Source organism: Spinacia oleracea, chromosome 5 (genome assembly GCF_020520425.1).
Source record: "Spinacia oleracea cultivar Varoflay chromosome 5, BTI_SOV_V1, whole genome shotgun sequence".
NCBI lineage: Eukaryota > Viridiplantae > Streptophyta > Magnoliopsida > Caryophyllales > Amaranthaceae > Spinacia > Spinacia oleracea.
Window position 1 is genome coordinate 22,991,278 of NC_079491.1, and position 25,455 is coordinate 23,016,732.

At 34.6% G+C, this 25,455-nt stretch overlaps 1 protein-coding gene and 2 pseudogenes across 1 annotated transcript; all 3 read left to right on the plus strand.

Moving 5' to 3' along the window:
• The first annotated feature begins 6,850 nt into the window (after positions 1-6,850).
• On the plus strand, positions 6,851-15,613 carry LOC110793482 (uncharacterized; annotated as a pseudogene).
• LOC110793483 (membrane steroid-binding protein 2-like) lies at positions 15,259-16,741 on the plus strand (annotated as a pseudogene).
• Positions 16,742-18,017: 1,276 nt separating this feature from the next.
• LOC110793484 (probable methyltransferase PMT19) lies at positions 18,018-24,706 on the plus strand. Its single transcript, XM_021998357.2, has 6 exons — positions 18,018-18,872; positions 19,492-19,702; positions 20,011-20,308; positions 22,155-22,544; positions 23,104-23,181; positions 23,854-24,706. Exons 1-6 carry the CDS (start codon positions 18,195-18,197, stop codon positions 24,062-24,064), a joined length of 1,866 nt encoding a protein of 621 aa, XP_021854049.1. The 5' UTR covers positions 18,018-18,194; the 3' UTR covers positions 24,065-24,706.
• The last annotated feature ends 749 nt before the right edge of the window (positions 24,707-25,455 follow it).

Genomic DNA, 25,455 nt, shown 5'->3' on the forward strand with positions numbered 1-25,455 from the left:
TTCGAAATGATTTTTTTTTTTTTTTTTGTATTTATAGGCCATTCCTGCGCGAAATTATTACCCTCACGTGCCATTTTTTTTTTCAAAATTAACTACCCGCGCGTGGGATTCACGCGCCTAACAATGGTAGGGGGTACAGCCAACTTGGCTGTACCTGGGTAGTTTATGAAAAAAGACGCTGCGCGTCGTTTTGGGCAGCGGGTACAGCCAAGATGGCTGTACATGGGTATAGCAATTAGGGGTATCACCTTATTTCTTTCGAAAATTTGGTACTCCCTCGTGTATTTATTTAAGAGATACAGAAAAATTGATTAAAATAAAATAATAAAACAAGTGGGGTTGGATAGATATTCATTTTGGGGGTGGGAGGTGGGATGAGTTTATGAAATTATTTGTTTAATATAATGGTGAGTCATATGGTAAATTAGATGTATTATTTAATTAGATGGTGAGGTTGATAAGTTAATAAATATGGCAAGTGTATCTCTTAAATAAATACAGCCGGAAAAGGCAAGTGTATCCCTCAAATAAATACGGAGGGAGTAATATTAATCCGTCCTTTTGGCCGATTACCTTTTATTAAGTCCACCTACGACATATTTTTTAATAATCTCATATTCTCATATATACTATACAACGACTTTTATTGGGCCCAACAGGTCATAAACTTGTTGTAAGCGGTGATATATCCACAGTACTCTCTCTTTTCTCCTAATCATCATATCATCAATTCACGCAAATTTTTGGCTATACCCGGGTACAGCCAAAGCTAGCTGTACCCCCATCCAAATCGATGTCGTTTTGTCTTGTTTAAAATGAACATTAATATACTGGTACAAAAATGAACATTTACTATTTCGGAAATGAACATTTATTTATTTATTTGGAATGATCATTTACTATTTTGGAAATGAACATTTATTTATTTATTTGGAAACAAACTACAAAAATGAACATTTACTATTTCGGAAATGAACATTTATTTATTTATTTGGAATGAACATTTACTATTTTGGAAATGATCATTTATTTATTTATTTATTTGAAAATAAACAATATAGGCGCTTGTAAAAACATAAAAAGACCAATGAAGTGAACAATTTCATTATGAACATTAACCATATATTTATTGTGAACAAACAAATAAACAAGAAAGAACAAATAATTCAACAAAAAAGAACAAACAATATAAAAAAGAACATAAAATTCCAGAAAAAAGAACAAACAATACAAAAATTATGAACAATTTTATGATGAATTTTAAAGCCAACATGAAAGAACAAACAATACAACAAGAAAGATCAAATACTGGTACAAAAATGAACATTCACTATTTCGGAAATGAACATTTATTTATTTATTTGGAATGAACATTTATTGGAAATGAACATTTATTTATTTATTTGGAAATAAACTACAAAAATGAACATTTACTATTTCGGAAATGACCATTTATTTATTTATTTGGAATGAACATTTACTATTTTGGAAATGAACATTTATTTATTTATTTGGAAATAAACAATATAGGCGCTTGTAAAAACATAAAAGACCAATGAAGTGAACAATTTCATTATGAACATTAACCATATATTTATTGCGAACAAACAAATAAACAAAAAAGAACAAATAATTCAACAAAAAAGAACAAACAATATAAAAAATAACATAAAATTCCAGAAAAAAGAACAAACAATACAACAATTATGAACAATTTTATGATGAATTTTAAAGCCAACATGAAAGAACAAACAATACAACAAGAAAGAACAAACAATAAAGCAGATAATTATTATGAAGAAACAAATAAACAAGAAAGAACAAATAATTCAACAAAATAGAACAAACAATATAAAAAAGAATATAAAATTCCAGAAAAAAGAACAAACAATACAACAATTATGAACAATTTTATGATGAATTTTAAAGCCAACATGAAAGAACAAACAATACAACAATAAGTTTGATGAATGAATTTTAAAAACAACAAGAAAAAACAAACAGTATAACAAGAAAAAACAAACAATATAAAAAGAAAGAATAAAAGATTAATGAAGAGTTTAATTATGAACATTAACCATATGATTATTATAAACAAACAAATAAACAAGAAAGAACAAACAATATAAAAAAGAACATAAAATTCCAGAAGAAAGAACAAAAAATACAACAATTATGAAAATTTGATGATGAATTTTAAAAACAACAAGAAAGAACAAACAATACAACAAGAAAGAACAAACAGTACAATAAGAATGAACAAACAGTACAATAAAAAGAACAAACAGTCGACAAGAATGAACAAACAATATGAGCGCGTCGTTTTTGGGGGGTACAACCATAGCTGGCTGTACCCGGGTACAGCAGTTAGCGATTGGTGATTCATCACCATCTCGTTGACTTTTTCGCTGAGTAACGGTCACTTAAGCCCACTAAAAATCATTGGGTAATAAAGATGAGATTATTAAAAAATATGCCGTCAGTTGGATTAATAAAAGAAAATCGGCCAGAGGTCAGATTAATATTGCCAATTTATCCTATTTCTATTGATTGAGCCAAATCAAAATAGATTTTGGTCATTCTCTGATGAATTAAAAAGTGATACCGCAAGTGCACGGTGTCTGTTGTTAGCAGATACTTAGCAAATACGGGTCGATCCCACAAGGAGACAAGTTCTATTAGTTTTTGCCCAATTATACGAACTATTCAATAACGAAAGTTGATTTTGAGTATTATCTAGCAAAAACTAAAGCAATAACAAAAATGTGTAATTTATCAAAGAATTAAAGATCTAGGGCGTCTGTTCGGTTCACCATGCTTATACCAATCCAAGAACACAAATCAATTCGACAATGAATAGGCTAGGCCGAGTAATTAAAGTATATGTTAATCCTACGGTCGGGTCTTAACACTTTCAATCAAACATATGCAGTACGGTCGCTAACATAATCAGAATTGCCAATTGCACAAAGCCTCTAAGAATATGATTTTTCAATTCTAATTCCTCTTTGCTAGATAATCAATCCACGATATTGGCCAATTACATGAATCAACAATTAAAACAAATCAATTGGAATCACTCAAGCAATAATCTATAAATTAACAAACTTTAATGCATATCAATCATGGTATAAACATGGCTTCCCTTACTTAGTCCTAGAATGAAACTACTCACTCATAATTGAATTAACAAGCATGAAATATGAATTAACAATGAATTTCATAATGAACAATAATAAGAAACGATAATTCAAAGCAAGAAAAGCAAGAAGAATCATGAAAATACCTCTATATTGATCGATCGAATGGAGTGTACTAGGGTTAAATAATATGAACTTATGAAGAGAGAAAAATAAAACTAAGCGTTTAAAAGAATTCTAAGGAAAATATAACATAAGGGTAATAAATTAGTTCCCTTGAGTATTTATATGCTCCTATTTTCTAAAATAAAATAAATAAATAAATAAGAAAATAAAAATAAAAGTCGTCGATGATTGGTCGATGGAGCGATGACGTGGCAGCCAAACCCGAGCACGAGCAGCGCACACGGCAAGAGAGATGGCGAGGCATGGGCAGCGAGGGATCTCGCGCACCATCCCTCGCTGGCATGATGATGAGCGACTAGCAAGAAAGTAGAGCAGGGAGGGAGCTAGCGAGCCATCCCTCGCTGCCATGCGCGTGTGTGTAGCAAGCTAAGCAACGAAGCTATAGGCAGCGAGGGAGCTAGCGAGCCATCCCTCGCTGGCCTAGTGAAGTGCAGCAAGACAAGCAACAGAGCAACGAGGCAGCGAGGGATCTCGCGCACCATCCCTCGCTGGCCTAGTGAAGCAAGCAACCATGAAGCGATGAGGCACGACGGTAGATGTAGCGAGCCAACGATAGATGTAGCGAGCCAACGAGGGATCTTGCGAGTCAACGAGAGATCTTGCGAGCCAACGAGGGATCTTGCGAGCCAACGAGGGATCTTGCGAGCCAACGAGGGATCTTGCGAGGCTATGCACAAGCGATACATCGAGCTAATCATCCCCGGAAAGCTCAATTCTCCGATCAAACACTCCGTCTCCGACTCAAACCATCCGGTGATCATTCGATCCACCTCCAAACACTCCGAAAGCACCCAAATGATTGTAAAATCACCTGAAATATCAAAGAAAACACAAACGGAGCGTAATAGAGTACAATAACGATGACTTATGCAATTATGACTCTAAATGCAACTAAAATGAGACAAATGCCTAGAAATGCAACCTAAATGAGCCTAGAATACCCTATATAAATATGATTCATCATTCTCTCCTCTTATTTCTTTTGTTAATCATATTAAAAAAGGCAGACCGGACCAAACCAGGCTATACTAGAAAAAATAAAAATAAAAAAATCACAGAAAACATTCACATCAGGGCACACCAAACCTGATTAGACTAGATCAGACCAAAAACAAAAAAAAATTAGACCAAACCAAGTGAAGTGAAGAGAATAAAGCCAAATCCAGACCAAAACACGATTACCCGAATGGGATATGACCGTACCTAAATCAAATATTTTGTTGAAATTATATTATTTCGCAATAAATTAATTTTACCCCTCAGTTTTCACAAAATTCACCAATTACCCCCCCCCCCCCCGGTTTCCAATATTAATAAAAAGGATAACCATAGATTATTGGAAGCCATGTGTCATCTCTCATTTCATTCATCAATTCATTATTAGTTTTTTTTTTAATTATCATTATTGTTTCTATGTTTTACAACTTTAACTCCTCTTCCACTTCATCTTCCTTATTCAACATCAATTACTAATAGTCCAATATACACATTAACCTCTTCCACTTCACCCCTTTATCATTCAATATTAATTCAACGTATAATTTTTATATTTTTTCAACCTTCAAATTAGGGGTGACAATTTCATCAAAGTCCGACGGATATTCGAACAACCCGAACTGAATTTATGGTTGAAATCCGATAAAACACAGTTGTTAAACGGGTGGCGCGTGGATCGGGTGATGGGTCGGGTCGGTTTCGGGTGGAGCTTCATCCAACCCGTCACCCGATCCATCATCTGATCCATCCATCCATCCGTTAAAATTATTAATTTTGTTTACTACAATTACTTAATTATTAATATAATCTTGTATGTATTACCTAATATTTTTTTTATTATTAGCATTTTCAGTTATTTTATAATGTAAATGTATCAAAATTATAATTCATTGTTCACTATATTAACACATTACTTTATATTGATTGATATTATAAATAAAGTTGACGATAATTTTAATCACACCGGCTAATCATCCGATCCACCTGATTCATCCGCGGATGCATGATGGATGAGTCGGATGTGGATGGAGGGTAAATGGAGTGACGGGTAGGTTGGATGATGGATGAAAAGTTGACGGATGGAGGCGGATGAATCTCCAACGGCCCGATCTACCTCCGATCCATTGCCACCCTTACTTCAAATTACACCTCTATTTAATTCATATATTACCAAAAATCACAAGTCCCCACTAATTAAAACTTTAAAAGACAGCTGAACAACCATTATACAACCGCCCATTCTATGAACGGGCTCAAAAACTGGTTGATTATAAAAACCATCCCTATTCTAACTATACTTAGAGCGCAAATTTTTGGCTATACCCGGGTACAACCAAAGCTGGCTGTACCCCCATCCAAAACGATGTTGTTTTGTGTTGTTTAAAATGAAAATTAATATACTGGTACAAAAATGAACATTTACTATTTCGTAAATGAACATTTATTTATTTATTTGGAATTAACATTTACTATTTTGGAAATGAACATTTATTTATTTATTTGGAAATAAACTACAAAAATGAACATTTACTATTTCGGAAATGAACATTTATTTATTTATTTGGAATGAACATTTACTATTTTGGAAATGATCATTTATTTATTTATTTATTTGAAAATAAACAATATAGGCGCTTGTAAAAACATAAAAAGACCAATGAAGTGAACAATTTCATTATGAACATTAACCATATATTTATTGTGAACAAACAAATAAACAAGAAAGAACAAATAATTCAACAAAAAAGAACAAACAATATAAAAAAGAACATAAAATTCCAGAAAAAAGAACAAACAATACAACAATTACGAACAATTTTATGATGAATTTTAAAGCCAACATGAAAGAACAAACAATACAACAAGAAAGAACAAACAATAAAGCAGATAATTATTATGAATAAACAAATAAACAAGAAAGAACAAATAATTCAACAAAAAAGAACAAACAATATAAAAAAGAACATAAAATTCCAGAAAAAAGAACAAACAATACAACAAATATGAACAATTTTATGATGAATTTTAAATCCAACACGAAAGAACAAACAATACAACAATAAGTTTGATGAATGAATTTAAAAAACAACAAGAAAGAACAAACAATACAAAAAGAAAGAATAAAAGATTAATGAAGAGTTTAATTATGAACATTAACCATATGATTATTATAAACAAACAAATAAACAAGAAAGAACAAACAATATAAAAAAGAATATAAAATTTCAGAAGAAAGAACAAAAAATACAACAATTATGAAAATTTGATGATGAATTTAAAAAACAACATGAAAGAACAAACTGTACAACAAGAAAGAACAAACAGTACAATAAGAATGAACAAACAGTACAATAAAAAAGAACAAACAGTCGACAAAAATGAACAAACAATATGAGCGCGTCGTTTTTGGAGTACAGCTAGAGCTGGCTGTACCCGGATATTAGCGGTATATACTTAGAGTTAAAAAAAATCTCATAAAAAAAAGTTTAACCCATGCATACTACGGGCTTTAAATCTAGTCAACTTATAAAACCCTATGTTGTCCCCATACGAATTCCCTTGCACGCTTCCTTTCTGTTTCTTCTCCCTCCAATTCTACAACTGTAACTGGGCAGAACCACTGCACGAAAATAATCACCTTTGGTTCCTCCACCCGCACGGCATCAGCCGGAAGTAATCACCATCCAGCCACCACAACTCGCCAATCCTCCTGCTATTCTCCGGTACTTAATTACGAATTACTTTTTTTGTTGTTTAATATTTTGATTTTTTAAGCTTATTTTCTTGCTTAATTTGCCATTTGTATGTTGATGTTGAAGTTATGTATCCGTACTTCCATTTCTCATATCGGAGCCCTTTTTCTTGTTTGAAGCAATTTTCTAATGCATTGATTTTAATAGTCATAATTTTGCTAAATGTATCTGTTTCTACGTAGTATATTTTAAATTCTTAATTATTCATTTTTAGTGATTATATAATGTCGAAATTCTTCCACCAAAGACACTAGTTTTGAACTCTTAAACTAAATTAAATTCTGCTAAATGTATCTATTGCTTTGTTTTAGGAAAAAATACTTTTATTAATTTTCGTTTTTAGTGGTTATGTTATGTCGAAATGATTTAACTGAATCTTGTTTCAGAAGAGTTAAAGGGTCTGATAGAAATTAACTTTCAACTTTTTAATCAAATCATAACCAACTTTTACCAATTTGATGTTATGGTGGTTTGATATTTATTGTCTAGGAGTAGTTGTTTGAGGGACTTGATTTTTCTCTTTTAGAAATCAAAGGTAAAATGCGTTTGGAAGAGTTGCAAATGGATACTGGCAGTGAATCACAACAAGAGGTGGAAAGCCGTGGAATATCGGCTCTTGCTGAGGAAGTGGAAAGAATTACTGATGATATGAGTGATTTTGATGAGGATGATGATGATGATGAGGATCAAGTCCCTGTAAAGCTTGGTTTTGTTGAAAAGAGTAGCCAACCGCTTCTTCGTCAAAAGTTTCCTTGCAAGGCGGGAGGGGTTCCGGTGTTTCTAGCTAGTCTTTTGAACTCCAACGTTTTTCACTTGCTCTTTTTAGTTCTGTGCTTTATTCTGATCAAATTTACATGCTCACTTTCAGGCTTGGTTGGATCCTGTGAATCACCCAACAAGAAAGTCTTGTCTCTGTGATATGTGTGGGCCGGGGAACCTCTGCAGTTCTTACTTCAGGTTTGTAGTATTCATGTTCGATTTCAGAAGGCGGTGCCCATGGCCCCATAGCCTTTTCCTACTTTTCAAAAGAACATCTATTGGGTTTGCTGCTATATACAACATTGGTTATGCTTTCTTCTAATCTGTTTCTTTGTGGTGCAATTACAGGTTTATGCTCCTATTGCGGAGAAGGAATCCGCATTCCATCGAACTTTATACGTGTTCATGTGCCTTTCAATGACATGTCTTCTGAGAGATCAACATGAGCAATGGAAACGTGGTCCGCAAAAACCATCTAGAAGGTATTTTCTGTTTCTCATACATTTTGGAAATTTCCACTTCTAAATAACTCCATTTTTTTGGGGGAAAAGAATTGAGAGCATTGTGTTCATCCAGCTTGGAAATAATCAATCTTCCTACAATATTAGTTTGTAACCTGGAGACTCATGTACAAGGAAATGCACCTCTCGAATCCTATCAGACCACCTGTCCACCTTACTCACCACTCAATCCTTAAACAATAGCCCTAAATCAACATACAATTTGCTGAAAATTACCAAAGAGTCTACAACAAATTAGGAATTTCTCCACTTCATTCACTTTTTCCCTTTTGTTTTGCATATTCTATCCAACATTTTCTAAGCTTCAGCTATTATTTTGTGACTTACTGACTTATTTTGTGACTGCTTCCTTCTCCTCGATCTGCAGAAGAGATTTGAGATTTTCTTGCTGTCCTCTTGAGTCTTGTTGTGTGTTGGTTTCAAACACACTCATTTGGGGCTCCTGAATCCTTTAGAAATGTTTTGGAAATGTTGTTTATTTCTTGGTATCTAATTGCTATAGCTGTATCCCCCAAGCTCTTCAATTTTGTAACCAAGCTGAACATTTTGCTCTTGTAGAAAGGACTAGTCTACCAATATACGGTATTATCATCATTCAACACCACTCCCTAAAGGCCTGACACCTTCTAGTTCTTGCACTGAACTTTAGATGGGTGAGTGATTAGATATTCCAAGGGGTAAGAAAACAACTAATTTATATAGATACATACTCTAGACTATTTATCATTGCTCTATTAAGTATACATCAAACCCCAACCCCAATTGCTACTTTTTTCTCAGTAAACTATGCTTCAAAAGGCAACAACTTATCTAGAGTAAACTCAATACGTACCAATACCACAATAACAGAAATTTCGCTTCTACTCCTTCATCTTTCTGTAAAAGTCACCCAAACCAGCGAAAACTAACCAAGGAAACACCATTCTCCTACCCAATTCTCCAATAATACCGCAATTCCCTTCTTCTGAAGAATTAGAGGCATATAAAAAGGAAATTACGCCACTGAGGCTACGTTTTGGAGAAAAGTGCTTTCCAATTAATCTATTTGCTGATGAACCTCCACCATGCCCAACTGTCCACTTTAATACCTTTTGCATTTAGTTAAAATCTTCAATCACCTTCTTTGAGGTCTCCCCCGTCCCATAGCAGAACAACTGAGTCGATAAGTATTCTCTTATCCTGCATCCTTAGAGATTTTTAAAATTGTGCATTGTCGGTCTCTTTAACAAAAACTCTTGTAAATTTCCACTACATTGAGTCATTGATACATAAGATTCTTTTGGTATCTTTTCACCGCTTAAGTTTGGGCAACTCCAATGTTTATTTCTAGTGTGAAGGTCTTCCGCTGCCAACTCTCGCTTACAAATTCCTTTTACTCAAGTGAGGCGCCAAAAGATGGGAATGCCATACTTTTAGGAATGGGAGGTACTGGATTATGTTTTTTATTTTGAAAGTTTTCTTGTGGTTGTATTATCTTGATAATCATCCTGTACACTGGTTTGGAGAAAATATGTCATTCTTCAATCCACTTGGAACATTGCATGTTCTATGATTGCATGACGCCTATCGGCTTCAAAACGGAAGAATGGAATTAACATTCCCGCCTTCTCCCTCTACCTATACTGATAGGAATAAAACAGCATGTTGTGTGAATATAATAATTGGATATATTTCATTCTTAACAAATAGGGGTACAAAATGTTTGAATTCTTGTAAGGTAAAAAAATAAATTCAAAGTAGTGGATCAAATTCAAGATTGGGTTGATTAAATCAGTGGATCAAACTCTATGGTTCGAACAACAATTTCAAAATTTGATGAGTCCATTAGTCTTAGTAGTTCTTATCTGAATTTTGTGGCTCTTGTCTGAATTTACTTGGAACTTATTTGATCTCATTTTAGTTGTACAAAAACTTGATGATCCTTTATCCTTATTTGGACTTATATAAACTTTTGTCCTCTTATTGGTTCTTATCTGAATTGAATGTATGAAAGAACTGGCCTTCAGAGGCTAAGTCTGTATTACTATATGTCTGCAATTAAATTTAATTATAATGTATTGGTGAGTCACGTAATATCTATTTTGAGACTATTGGTTGACTATTGGACTATTGGTGCTGTCTGCTCCACCTTCTAACACTGGAAATGTATTTTGTTTGCCAAAAGTTAATACGGTCAGTCGGTCAGAGCTCTAGGTAAGGAGCTTTTTGATTTTTTTTAGGCTAAAAGACTATAAGCACAGTAGAAGTTGTTTAAGTACTCCCTCTGTCCCTCATTTCCTTATATAGTAATAGGTCCCCATTTAGTCATTTACCTCACTTGCATACACTCATAAAAGTTAAAAAGACGATTTTACTCCCTATCTCCTTACAAAATTTTGGCCCAAGCCTTAATAAAGCACATTTTCCCTATGGGGCAAACAAATAGGGACATAAGGATTACAATAGATGAATAGAATATGTATATTGGCATCCAAACACACTCTTAATGGAGTACTAGGTGAAGAGTTACTGCTGATCATGGCTGAGCAAAAGGGAATATGGTATAGTAGCTTATCTCTGCAGCATGTCATAATAATGTTCATACATTGTAAATCGACCTGCTGTTTACAAATTTCAAAATAAAGAATATCTATTTATTTATTCTTCAGATGTTCCATTTCAAGTTAGTTAATTTCCCTCTGATTTTCACTTATGTTGTTTAGCTCCCCTTTGTGCTTGGTGTGGCTCATGGAAGGGAGATAAAGTATGTAGCAACTGCAAGACGACCTGTTACTGCTCTGAGAAACACCAGGCAATTGCAACTTAATCTCTTTAGAAATTGAGTGGCATTTTTAGCCAAATATTGCTAATTATTTACTTTCTCTATATAGGTATTGCATTGGCGTGCAAATCATAAAGCCAAATGTCAACAGTTGAGTGTTTCTTCCAAGTCATCTGATGGTAGATGTATTGATGATGGCTCTTCAAATGAGATTATCATAGGTTTGTCAATCATCATATGCAATCTCTAAAAAGAGCATTCTTGGCTTGATGTAGGAAGGGATATTAAATGGTTAACCTATCACCCCATGTGGCTATAATCTCCTGGTGTCCTATGCGGTCGCTGTATAATTTTGTGCCTTTAAAGTGAGGAAAAGATGTTAAACCATGGAATGCTGTTTAGTTTAGTTTGTTAAATTTCTTGGAAATCCAACTACCTAGCTAGCTGCATGTTAGTATAAGATTACAAGACTGTCTTGAAGTCTGACACTGTAATGTGCCTGGGTTGAAGCTGTGATCACATTTCAACGTCTTAAATGCTAAGTATCAGTCAATGCATCTAGTATTAATCATGTAATTTCTTGCTTCAAGTTGAATTAATGGTGGGAGCCTGGGAGGAGATGAATTGGGACTTTGTAGTATAATTCAAAATGATTTAGAGTGTGTAAAAATCCTGTTTTATTTAATCTCTCTTTGAACGTATAACTGGTTGTACGTGTTTTCTCTCCTCCATCTAGTTGTGCTGCCTCATCTCTTTGCGTTTTGACCGCTACGGACTAGAAGCTAATTGTGACTTGTGACTGTTGTGAGTGAAATTGGGGGATTTTTTATACCATCAGATGCTTGAGAGATGTTTACATTTGTTTTAAATTGCTTCAGGGATGTTTTGTTTTCACTTTAATAATAGTTTCGACTAGTACACGAGTTGTTTTTGCCCGATCCACTTTGAGAAGTACTTTTTTTTGGTAAAAGTGGCAGTTCGGAAACAACAGTGAAAGATGTAGTCAATAAGCTGGAAAAGTTGATTCTGATAAAAACTACTGCACTAAAAGGAAATGCATACTACCTCCGTTTCATAAAGATCTTTATGGTTACTATTTGCACAAATATTAAGACAAAAGTAGAAAAGTTTGTTGAATATTATAAAATATTGATAAAGTAAGAGAATAGTGTAAAAAGGTGGGTGAATGTAAGAAAAAAATGAATAAAGTAAGAGAAAGGGAGTGAAAAATTGTAAATATTGTGGGGTAAACTAAAAAGGGGTAAGGTAGTAAATTTCCATGTCCGAAAATAGAATAAAACAAAGTGTAAAGAACATTATGAAACAGACTAAAACGTAAAGTGTAAAGATCGTTTTGAAACGGAGGTAGTATAATATTAGAGAAATAAAGAAAAGAAAATGATAAAATTAAACAAAGTAGAAGGGGATGGGTTTAGGGCCTTAGGGGTGGGTAGGGTTGCCAAAAAGGCAAAAAGATGATGCATGCATGGGCAGAAACTTATCTCCTTTGCATTTTCAATGCTCTTCTGTGATCACCATGGTAAAGGAAGACACTAGAAATAGAAAGGGTGGAAGAGAGAGAACAAGGATTTGAAATAGAGTGAAAGTGACTAAGGGTGTGTTCTATTCACCTGATTTTCACTATCTGAAGTTCTGAACTTATTAGACCTTTTTAGAACTTATTTTAGTTGTAAATTGTAATTGGGTAACACCTATTTTTCTTGAACTTATATGAATTTATTTTTCCTGAAATATGTAGAAATAAAGTGAACAAAACAAAGCCCAAGAGGGAGGGTTATGGGATTATCTTTTTTTTAAAAAAATTATTCCCTCAATCATGATCACTATGACCATTATATTTGGGTCTGTATATTGAATTTTCTGTTTGTTTGTTGTGAACAACTGCAAGCAAAGCTCTTTGGCCTGAGTATGAGATAATAGTCGGAGATGAAGACTTCTCATCTTCTGATGCTGATGAAAATTCTGGTGCATTGGTCTCAAGTAAACCAGTGGACGAAACAGTCGACTCACTCATGGACAATTTTGAGGTGCGAGTTTATGTTGTGTATGGTTTCTACTTGTAGGTGGTGGTTTACGTGGAGTGGTTATGATTTTCTACTGGTTTGTGATGAGCAATGTCATGTTTGAACAGGGTGATGATGATCGACAAAGTTGGGCAACATTTCAACAGCATCTCGCAAAAGCCCCTGAACAAGTATTGAGGTAATCAGACGTTCAGTTTTAGTTTGCAGTGAAGTTACTTCTTATGTGCACATTTGAGTGTTTTACAGTTGTACTACATATATTCTTATGGTTTTCTGCACCTTTTGATGAAGAATGATAGTAAGGTTTCAAGCTAGAAATTAGATATTCTGGAAATTGTGTTATTTGACATCAACTCATCATATATGCCTACTTGTTTTCAGTAGATTGTTACAAGGATATGAGTTGGGTTGGATTAGATTAGGTCATGATGAGCTTATGCCATGTTTGGACTTCTGTTATTCTGATTCGCTAATATACTTTGCCATGCCCATATCGGATACTTATCTGATACCTAGTTGTGGATATTTTAGTACTATGTTTAATAGGGACCATGGAAGAGTTAACATATACTTTCTCTGTTCTTTTTACTTGCACCATTTGGATTTTCAGGTTTACCAAATCATAAATTTGAGCATCAATAACAACAAAAAGCTGATATTTTGAAAGTATACATCAAGTTAAATCTAACAAGATCCTACATGACTATTTTTCCTTACTATAAATCACAAAATATAATCAAAGAAAAAAGTGTGTGAATAGTGTAAAAGTTAAAATGGTGCAATTATTAAAGAACGGAGAAAGTATGTGTTGGGTACTTTAGAGGAAACCGAAGGTGAGCCTAAGTGATGTAGGTTTGGGATTTCGGGCTAGCTTAGAATCTTAGATAACTAAATGCTTATTGGTCAAAAGTATAGATAGGAAACATCACAGTAAATGAGGTTTCCTTTAATATTCTTCATTTCCTAAGCTATGACTGTTATAGAAGACATGATTTACAATTCGGTCCACTAATACGCATGTAGCTTTAGTCAGCAGGAATACCTCTAAGAGGAACAAATTCTGTTAATCTTGACTACCTTTGTGATATTGTTTTACTTATTGAATTATATGTATAACATGAGCATATGTCCCAAGGAGAGAAAAAATGTATTTCAACTGTAAACAATCGTCATTTTTCCTAACATACTAGTGGTTTATGATTAGATTTCCCCATATGCCACATTCATAAATCTGCAATAATGGGGGGTTGAGACCGTGTGACAAGTCTGACAACTAATCCTGGACGAAGAGGATAGAATGTTATGTTTTGTCGACTATTAGAGACTTGAATCACTTGATAGTCATATCTTCTCTCCTTTTTCTGCTTCTAACAAAGTAATAATTATAATGCTGGACCTGGGGTCAGGGGGTCATTTGGGGAATTTAGCTCTTCCATTTTACACTGGGGCAAGGCTCAAGGAGTCAAGGCTATAGTGAAAGTCATAAAAATTAATTACACAATAAAATGTTATTTTTTTTACTGGAATATCGTAGTACACAGTTGCAACCTTACATACAAGACATCACCTTTATGGTTTTATCTTGTTCTTTCTGGGTTATCCCTAATGTGTAGCATATCTCTCATCTCTGGAGGTTCATAATTCACCTTGTGTTGTACACGTAGAATCGTAGGGGCAATACAGTAGCCCATACTTATTTTGGGAATCTGTAGCCTTTCTTGCTTTGAATCAGTTTCATTTAGTTTTTGTTCTGGTGTAATTTGATTGCTAATGAATAAAGCAAAATGGGTAACCTTTTGTAGTGTGATTGGATTGCTCATGAATAAGTAAAATGAGTAATTTTTTTTTTTCCGATGGCCAAAAAAAGGTACTCTAGAGATGAAAGGGCTAAGCCTCTTTGGCCTACATCAAATGGCCGGCCATCTAAGGCTGATATACCCAAGTGCTCTTCATGTGGTGGCACAATGAATTTTGAGTTTCAGGTTTGTTAAATTCACTAAACTAAGAGATTATCATGCTTGACACAATTTCTTCTAGTATTTATTTGATAAATTTTGGATGGCTTTATTTAATGTTTGTAGATCTTGCCTCAATTGCTTTACTATTTTGGTGTGGACAATGATGTCAACTCGCTAGACTGGGCAACAATGGTGGTGTACACCTGTGCAGACTCTTGCGAAGGAACTCCACCTTACAAAGAGGAGTTTGTTTGGGTACAACTTACCTCACAATCTTCTACTGCTGCTTGATTTTCTACTTACATTTTTTGACATAGGCTTAATTTGCATTAAAGCAAAATTATATTTGACTGTACAAAATTCAGATTAGATTTGAACCCAGTTTTTTTAAAGTTTTACGTTGTTGTATTGTTGTGTGTATGGGTTGAATTTATGAAACGCAGAAATCCATATCCAATTTGATTCTATTTATATGATATACACATTCTGATTTACTTGTTTCTATAATTAGCTTTTTATTACTATTTAAAAAAAAAACATACTACTATGTTTTTAGCAGAACTTACTTTTATATTGAGGAAATGTTATTTATATTCATCATACTTTCGCATCGCAATTTGAGTTCAAAAACTAAGGGTCAAAATTTCGATTTGTAAGGGTAAAATAATAATTAGTAATTTCTTTATTTATTATTTGGAAATTTATTGGTAACATGATTTGAAGAACATCCGATTAATATGTACGAAGATCATTTTAATTGCACGATATGCCAAAGCCGCAGGTGGCGATATCGTTGTTATAAAGTGTAAACATGGAAACGATTTATCTTTTCTTCAATACTTTATTGTGATGAAAAAATGGATGAAACATGGTAACGGAGGCTATGCATGACTTCATGTATTACAAAAGATGATTTTGGTTCACTTGAACTTACACCCACTAAAGCTTCTGATTGTATTTTCGTGTTAATAAGCATCACATGTTAGTGATTTTGCAGGACATATAATGTTTTCATTGTAGCTGCTTATCATTTATATCACCAATGTGGTTCATGATCATCGTGGGGTTGACTATAATAAGTTACAAGATAGTTAACGGCATGTTTGTGGCGGTGAATGATTACAAGGCAGTTGAAAAGATGAAGGAAATATTCGAGGAGGATGTGAGGAGGGAGGCGGTGGAGCTGGGTCAGCTGACGGAGGAGCAACTCAAGGAATACGGCGGGTCAGACCCGAAGAAACCTCTATTGATGGCAATTAAGGGTAATATATATGATGTTTCAAGGGGTAGGATATTTACGGGCCTGACGAGTCTTACGCTGTGTTTGCTGGGAGGGATGCTACCCGGGCTTTGGCCCTCGTGTCTTTTGGTCCTCAGGATCTTACTGTCAACACTGATGGTCTCAGTGAATCTGAGCTTGAGGTTCTTCAGGATTGGGAGCTTAAGTTTCAAGAGAAATACCCCAAACCGCAGTTGCGGGAGGAGGTTGTAGAAACAAAATAAGCTGTATAGGTTACTCCTTCTAATTTTCAATTTTCTTTATTTCATGTTTGATGATTATCTCTTAATGTCGAAGAAGACCTATTATAAATCAAGTAGCTTTTGATGATATATTGATCAAATTTAGTCTTAGGAAATTTTGTGAAACACTACCTTAATGTTTGGGCGTTTTGTGAATTACTACTTATAAAAACTTTTTAATATTTTCCTACCTTATAAGTTTGATATGTTTTAGTAACACTACCTTGTAACAGAAAACGTTAAATCTCTCCGTTTGTGGGACCCACCCAACGACTTTATTCCATTTATCTTTTCTTATAAGGTAGGAAAATATAAAAAAGTTTTTATAAAGTAATTCACAAAACGTCCAAACATTAAGGTAGTATTTCACAAAATTTCCTTAGTCTTATTAATCTTTCATTGTAGCTGCTTATTATTTGTGGTGATTAATTGTAATAACACAATTTTAATTTTTTCTCTTACTATCTCGCACGCATTGCGTTAATGCGTGCATATAGGACTAGTTTCTCATAATTCAAGCTAAGAAGTACCAATATCTGCAATAATACAGGAAACCTATTTAAATGTCCACAATCCACCAAAAATAACTACAAGTACTCCTTATTAAATTAATATCAACAAGCAACCATTTTCCTAGAAATGCGAGAAAAAGGAAGAACATATTCATTACCAATTCCGACATTGCAATTTAAAAGTCATAAACCAATCATAGATGGCATGCTGTAATTGGAGAAATAAGAAGAAGGAATGAAGAATGTTTTGGATTCTTCGCACCGCTACTTCCCTAGTGTGAAACGTTATTATTTGTAACGTTTGTGAGAATCTAGAAAAACATTACCTCAAACTCTAACCGCTACCTCACCAAATACTCTTTATTTTTTTCCACAAACCCGCTACTTCACAAGCTACAGTCGAACATGACCTTTAAGCTATAACTCTATAAGTCTTCACGTTGATAAGCTCCAACTCATTTTACTTATGTGGGTCTCACATGTTGAAAATATATTAAAAAAAAACAATATAAAGGAGCTAAAAATGTAGGATGGACTACGTGGAGCCTACCTAATGCAACATAACCACATACTTCCTCCGTTCTTATTTACATTACACAATTGGGTTTTGGACACTATTCACATAATCTCCTTTAACTTCCTTTTGTGGTTTATACTTATGAAAAAACATAGTCGTGTGGAGTCTTGTTAGATTCGTTATTTCGTCTCAATAAATATTTTTTAAATATCAATATTTTATAATTTTTTTTTATTCGTAATTGGAGATATTAATGTTTAAAATTATGCGTTAGCAAATGTGCCTAAATAACTACTTAGCTTTGTGGAGCTACAACCTAAATTGTGCAGCAATGATTTTGCTTGTTGCTCCAAATTTTTCAATATTTGAAGCAGCTCATTTAAACCAACCGCTACTATTGCTCTAACCCACGAGGTGAATGCACGGTTTTCAATTTACCTTGACGGCACCACCTACTGTTCGACACTTTGCAAAAATGCAACCCTTGAAGGCTTGAACCCAGAAAAATTCATACTTTCCAAATTGATGGCTTTCCAAATCCAACTTATTTCCAAACTATCTCCAATTATCCAAAAACCCATTCTCAAGATCATCCTACTTCTTCTCCTCTTTTCTCTCTCCTACCTATTTGGCTCCTTCTCCACCACCACCACCACCACCATCACCACTGCCGCAACTTCCACCGCCACCTGTACAACCCACCTCAAACAAGACAAAGCAGAGCACTCTGTTTCCCGCAACCTCGACTTCACAACCCATCACTCCTCTGAAGTTCTCCCTCTTCCCATAATCCACCATCAACCCATCAAAATCTGCCCCCAAAACTTCACAAATTACTGTCCATGTCAAGATTTAACACGCCCGAAACTCTTTTCTACAGATAGATACTTTCATAGGGAGAGGCATTGTCCTCAATATGATTATGAGAAGCTCCGGTGCTGTGTTCCAAAGCCACCGGGTTATCGGCCCCCGTTTCGATGGCCGAAGAGCAGAGACACGGCGTGGTTTAGCAATGTTCCTTCAAAGAAACTGGCTGTTTCGAAGAAGAAGCAAAATTGGGTTCGGTTGGAAGGTGACCGGTTCATTTTTCCCGGTGGTGGGACTTCTTTTCCTAAGGGTGTTAAGGGTTATGTTGATCTTATTAAGCAACTTTTGCCTTTGAAATCTGGGCGTATTCGTACTGCTCTTGATGTTGGATGTGGGGTAATTTTTTTTCACTTGTTCATTGACTTTGGAGTAATTTATTTTGGTTAATATGGTTTATTCTATGTTACTCAGACTTGGATACTCGTGTCAACTGATCCGGCATAGGTACTTGAGGTGAATATGATTGTGAAAAAAGTTCAATTTTCTGCTTGTTTCCGGTTACTTCATGGATTGTGCTACATCACTATATGCATCAGAAATGAAAACTGTGAAATATGAAACTTATTAAGAGTTTGGTTTCAGATATGTTTGTGATATGACTGACATGTATGTGAAATTATAGCTTTTGGGGTAAACATTAAGGACTATGGTTAAGAAATTTATCAACATTATTTCCTGTTATTCCCTGAAAATTTGTGTTGGAAATGGGGGAATATTATCTTTTGGACAGGAAACTGAAAGCAAATTAGACAAAAGCCAACCTGCAGTCAACATTTTTAGATTTTTTTGTCAAAGCTGAAGTTTGAAAGCTAGTTCTGAGGAGTCTTAGTATTGTATTAATTACAGTGGTACTTAAAGAAAATACACAAATATGATGATGAAATCCTCCCCTTACCATCTAAGAAAGTAGGAAGCAATATAATTCGACGTTAAGATGTCTTATTGATCTATTCAGGTGGCTAGTCTTGGAGCTGCTTTGTGGGATTACAACATCGTAACAATGTCGATTGCACCATTGGATGTACATGAAGCTCAGGTGCAGTTTGCACTGGAAAGAGGACTTCCTGCTATGCTTGGTATCCTGAGTACCTACAGGTTGCCATATCCATCAAGGTCTTTTGAGTTAGCTCACTGTTCCAGATGTCTTGTCCAATGGGCTGATTATGGTATGATCTTTATACTTCAAATGTTAGTCTAAAGTGACATGAAGTTGTTTGGTTCTATAGATTATAGTATGCCAAATATCTGGAATTGAAGAAGATTGGTGATTTACTTGTTGTACTTTCTAATCTAGAATTTCATTGTCGTCAATCGTCATGCTGGAGAAATAGATAGATAAATGTGAATTAATCAATATTATAAAGAACTTCATTAACGGCACAAAGCTTGTAAGCTTGACCATAGTTTCTTTATTCCATTTCCAGTGTTCATATACACATCCTGCTATCTGACCTTTGAAAACATCCTCTGCTAGATGGATTATATTTGTTGGAAGTCGACCGAGTTCTTCGTCCTGGTGGTTATTGGATATTATCAGGCCCACCTATTGGTTGGAGGGTGAGCTACAAAGCATGGCAGAGATCAACTGAGGACTTGAAAAAGGAGCAAATGGCTTTGGAAGATCTTGCAAGAAGAATGTGCTGGAAAAAGATTGCTGAAAAAGGACCTATTGCAGTGTGGCAAAAGCCAACAAATCATGTTCATTGTGCACGCAATTTAAAAACTTGGAATTCTCTTCATTTCTGCAAGGACAGTGAACCAGACTTTGCTTGGTGAGTTCTTCTCTCGCAATTTAATTAATAGCGTGTAATTCATGAAGATGGTGGTAGACTACTGTTGTCTAGAAAGTAAATGTCTCGACTGCCTGACACCCAAACCCAAAATCTTTGTTCAGAGACAACTTGCTTAGGATGGGAGTATTACATATATATATAATAAACTTGGGACGAGTTACCAGAAAGTAGATACGCATCAGGAAGGCAGAAGCTTCTCTAAATCGCCAACTCTCCCAGTTCTAGCTCTGTTGATTTCCAAGTTGTAAATTTTTCGATTTCTTTTCCCTAAGTGGACTTTACAAAAGACACTTCTATGTCATTTTGTTGAAGCCTAGGATAAAAAGTCTGATGTTAAACCAGGATTATATTTCAATGGATGCACTAGAAGAAAAGAATAACATGTCATAAGTCTATTATTCAAACATCAGGTTGACCTGTTGAGCTAGCCTCTGACTGTAATCCAATTCTGTTTAAAGCTAGACCATGTCCAGTCTTCCTTCTTTTGTCTGGCTCAGATTCTATATACGGGCACTCACATACAGCTTATTTTTACACATTACTTTTGCTTCTGTTTGTAATGTTTCCTTCCATATAGGCATTACTTATTCTTTTATCTAGCATTTGCTACAATGGGCGAGCTTAAGTTTTCCTTTTTTTGCTTAACAAGGACAAGTGCGGTCTTATAATATGTTTTTCCCATATGTAATTAGCCACGTTGCAGTTATGCTTATGAAAGATAGAAAGAGTATTCATAAAGATCTTTGCATTAAGCGTACCCTTAGGAGGCTGATATCTAACATTATGCAATTATTTTATATTCATAATTTGTTGATATTGCTTTTTGCCTTTAGAATGTTGTTGCATCTGTTTAAGCCTCTATGACTCATGATGAGGAATGACAGAACTTTGTAATGTAAGATTATAGATAGGCTATTAATGCTTTTGAGCAAAGATTACCAGTAAAAACCACCACGACAATTGGCCTAGAGAATGCGATTGCATCATAACGTACAAGGGTGCAATTGAACTGATTGAGCAAGTTCTAATGTGAACAACTTAAAACCTTTTAGTTAAATGAGCCATGGAGAGCAACAACTAATGCTTCAGTATCAGTAGAGAGTATGACACACTATAGCAGGAATAGAAGTTGCTTCAATTAGAAAATTGGAGCCTTTGAGATAGTAGAAAGGTTAATAATTGTCCTAACTCCTAAGCATAATTAGTTCCACATCTTTCGGTAAAATCCACCTTCTATTCATCAGATTTGTCCAATACTAAAACTAAATTCCTTAAAAATGACCCTAAAGTCCTAAACCAAGTGTGGCCTATATTGAGGATGGAGTATTTCATACCTTCATCTTTTGAAAAATTTCTATAGTATTTATTTATTAATGTTTGTATTATTCTACTTTTGTTGCTCTTTTTCCCTCCTCTGGATTTCTCGTAGCAACTGTCTTTTTCTTTTCTTTTTTTAATATTTATTTTCGCTTATGACATCTCTATTTTTTATGTCCTTTCTGTCTACTTTAGCTACGTCATTAATCTCTTTGTTTAGGTTAACTAAGATATAATTATGTGCATCCGTACCTAGTTGTATTCATATTAGGTGGTGTTCGTTGGTCAACTCTATATCAGAAGTGCAAGAAATGAAAATCTTCCCCTCTTTATCGTCTTATCTGTTCTCACGTGGTTTTACTATGAAAGAATGCCATGTATTGCAATAATCACTATTGCCTTCTCCTATAAGTCTCATTCTCCCCATTATTTCATAATGAGAATACATGAGTTTTTAAGAGCTAGTCTTTAAAAAATGTATCATTGTTCTTAATGGTTTTGCAAGCAGGTATAGAAAGATGGAGCCATGCATTACTCCTCTTCCTGATGTGAAGAGTATCAAACACACTGCTGGAGGAACCCTTGAAAAGTGGCCTAAGAGGTTAAATGTTGTGCCTCCTAGAGTTTCTAGCTCTAGAATTAAAGCAATTACCTCACAGACCTTCAATGAAGACAACCGATTGTGGAGAAGAAGAATTCAGCATTATGGAGGTGTACTTATTTCTCTCTTCAATGGAGGTTACAGGAACATTATGGATATGAATGCTGGCTTAGGGGGCTTTGCTGCTGCGTTATCTCCCTACCCTCTCTGGGTCATGAATGTCGTCCCTTTTGATTCAAAAAATAATACACTTGGGGTTATTTACGAGCGTGGTCTAATAGGAAGTTACATTAATTGGTAAGCACTGCACATCTCTATGCTGAACTTGGATGCCTAATTTCAGTAATCAATTTACATTATCCACTTTGCTCATCTTATATTCTTATTATTGGAAACCATGAGACATTGCAGTTATCAATTATCATGCACTAGCTTCTAACCACAAGGACTAGTGTGATCCCATCTATCTATTTTAATCACTCTGAGTTGGGATATTAAATCATCAGTGTTCTTAAGGTTTTTCGACTGCCCTATCGCAAATATCCTTTTTTATTTTTTATTTTTTGAATTCACCTAGGAGCAGTAGAGGTCAGAAACTAATAATGTTTTTTCCAAATTAGTCGAAAGAAATGTTATGAACAAGTTACGAAGGTGAAGTTATGGATTAAACTTACTATCATTGTACATTATAAGTCCAAAAACGTGTACTGTCCTTAATGATCAGGTTTCTGTTTAATTCTAGTGGTAGAGATATTTCTCAAATTAAAGCTTTATTGTCACGATACAGTATTTATGGAGTGAAGTAATTCCAACTTGGAACTCATTCGAAACTTTTATGTTGCATCAACTTTCGCAGGTGTGAGGCCTTCTCAACATATCCTCGGACGTATGATCTGATACATGCTGATGGTGTATTCAGTATGTACATGAACAAGTAAGTATTGAGAACTCCACTGCTTTAGTTACTCTTAATTATTAGTTCAGGCTTCCATAGTGATTTACAGGCATGCACTTTTCTGCTTCGATTGAAGGAACTTGAAGTTATGCTACATTTCACATACGCTTATCATCAACTTGTATGCAGCCAGATTACCTACAATTACCCTTTGTTCGCTTTTGCCACAATCACAATATTTATCTGTGTAGCTTTTACTGACGAACTTGAGCAATATCTTAGCTTGAATTAATCTGAAATTTGCAGTTCACGCAAAGACTCCTACTACATACACAAACTTTGGAAAGAATAACGTCAATCCGTTGACTGCATCAACTAACATGTTCACTAGTTAACAACTAGTAAACTAAAGATTTAAGTAGGATAAGAGGGAAACAAAAAACTCACTGTTTGATTATTTTATTACTCCCGTAGCTGTTAGTGAGCGAACATATTGGCTATTTATCTTTATTTTCATCCTTATTTCCTTTCAAACCAGTTTGTTCTCATTAAAGGCAATATTCAATGTTGAGGACTAGGAGGAGAAACCCAATCCTTGTCTGATTTTCGCCAATTTAGTGTAGCTTTGATACAGTGACTTACTGATAACACTTTTTCTATAATGAAATTTTCTTGTTAATTAAAAACGTTGTTGTGTTTGGAATTGAGCAGGTGTGATGTACTTGAAATACTCATGGAGATGTATAGGATTCTTCGACCTCATGGTGCGGTTATAGTGAGAGACAATGTGGATATCCTTGTTAAAGTCAAAGACTTGATGAAAGATATGGGTTGGGAAGGCAAACTATCCCATAGTCAGCGTGGACCTTTAGACCCAGAGAAGGTGCTCTTTGTTGACAACACCAATAACATTAACATATGATGTCTACTTATACACGTTACATTACAGGCGACCGACTGACCACCTTAGGATATGTGGTTCAGAGAAACAAACAAAACCTTCGTCATTGAGAAGGTTGGGAGGCGTAAAGGTTAGGCGATACGTTATATGAAAAGTAATTTAGGGAAAATGTCAATATCATTAGTATTCTGTGTATCTATCTATGTAATTTTATCAGTATTCTTACTACTATTACATAGATTAGGAATATCAATATCATTACGAAGTATTTATGTAATAGTAGTAAGATATATTTCATAAGCTAGCAAGTTTGTGCACCTCCAGGAAAAAAGGGTGTCAAATAGCTGTAAGAAATGTTGTCAAAGCTCGAAAAACTTGGGTGGTGTCACGCTTTGGCCCGGCTTGTGCTGGGCTATGTTACTTGGACTCCGGGTACAAGTGTCGGACACGGGTACATATCTAAGTGTCCGACTCGGCTAAATTGCGAAAAATTTCTAGGATTTAAGTCGAAAATGAAGTGTCGGAGTGTCGAGGATCCGACACGGGTACTTGAGGTAAAATGAAGAGTTGGAGTAACATAGGTGCTGGGTTTTGCTTTCATTACGCCATGTTGTATTTGATTTCAATATGGTCAATGCAAAATGAAAATCTTTACTATCTAAATCTGATCCGTACCCTTCAATGGTCTCTGGCCGAAAGCAAAGCCAAATGTTTAATTTTTCCTATTACTGTTATCAGGTATGCATAAGGCTTGCGATACAACAATCTATAGGATCGAACACTAGACCTCTTTGTTAAAAGTTACACTTCCTACTATCTTAGCCAACCACAACTTATGTTACATTTTTCTACATAAACATATATATTATTTTGACGTTAAATAACACATTAATTAAAAGTGAATGCGAACAAAAAAGAAAAAAAAATAATGATTACTTAATTTATAAATGTTCCGTTATTACTTTTCTAGCTTAAGCCTCAAAAACAAAAAACAAAAAACGGTGTAATAAATTAACTAATTTTGAAGAAAAGTATCCAACTTTATTTTGATTTTCGAATGTGGTGTTTCATATTTGGGAAAGTTGTTAATCGGCCACTAATCTTGTGTCACCACCGTAATTCAATGTCATTTGATGTCAACGAAGACTCTATCTATATGTGCACATATTTAAAAAATAAATAAATCCGAATAAAAGTAAGAAATCGGAGCAACGCCCGGGCTACACACTAGTTTAATTACAATTGGCGATCAGAAGAAGCACAAGTTTTTTCTTTAAGCACAAGTTTTTTTTTTTTTTTTTTTTTTTTGCTGATATGACAATTTTTACACATTAAAATCTTCACATGTTATAAATATACTCTGATATGGCGGACAAAATTCTGCTGAACCCGGTAACTTTTATCATAAATAT

What these genes read in the sequence shown, in the direction of transcription:
- LOC110793484 (XM_021998357.2), top strand. Translation starts at nt 18,195, where the DNA reads ATGGCTTTCCAAATCCAACTTATTTCCAAACTATCTCCAATTATCCAA. An exon ending in TGTCCAATGGGCTGATTATG is followed by an intron (nt 19,703 to 20,010) that starts GTATGATCTTTA and finishes ATCCTCTGCTAG; the next exon opens with ATGGATTATATTTGTTGGAA. An exon ending in TTCAGTATGTACATGAACAA is followed by an intron (nt 23,182 to 23,853) that starts GTAAGTATTGAG and finishes GGAATTGAGCAG; the next exon opens with GTGTGATGTACTTGAAATAC.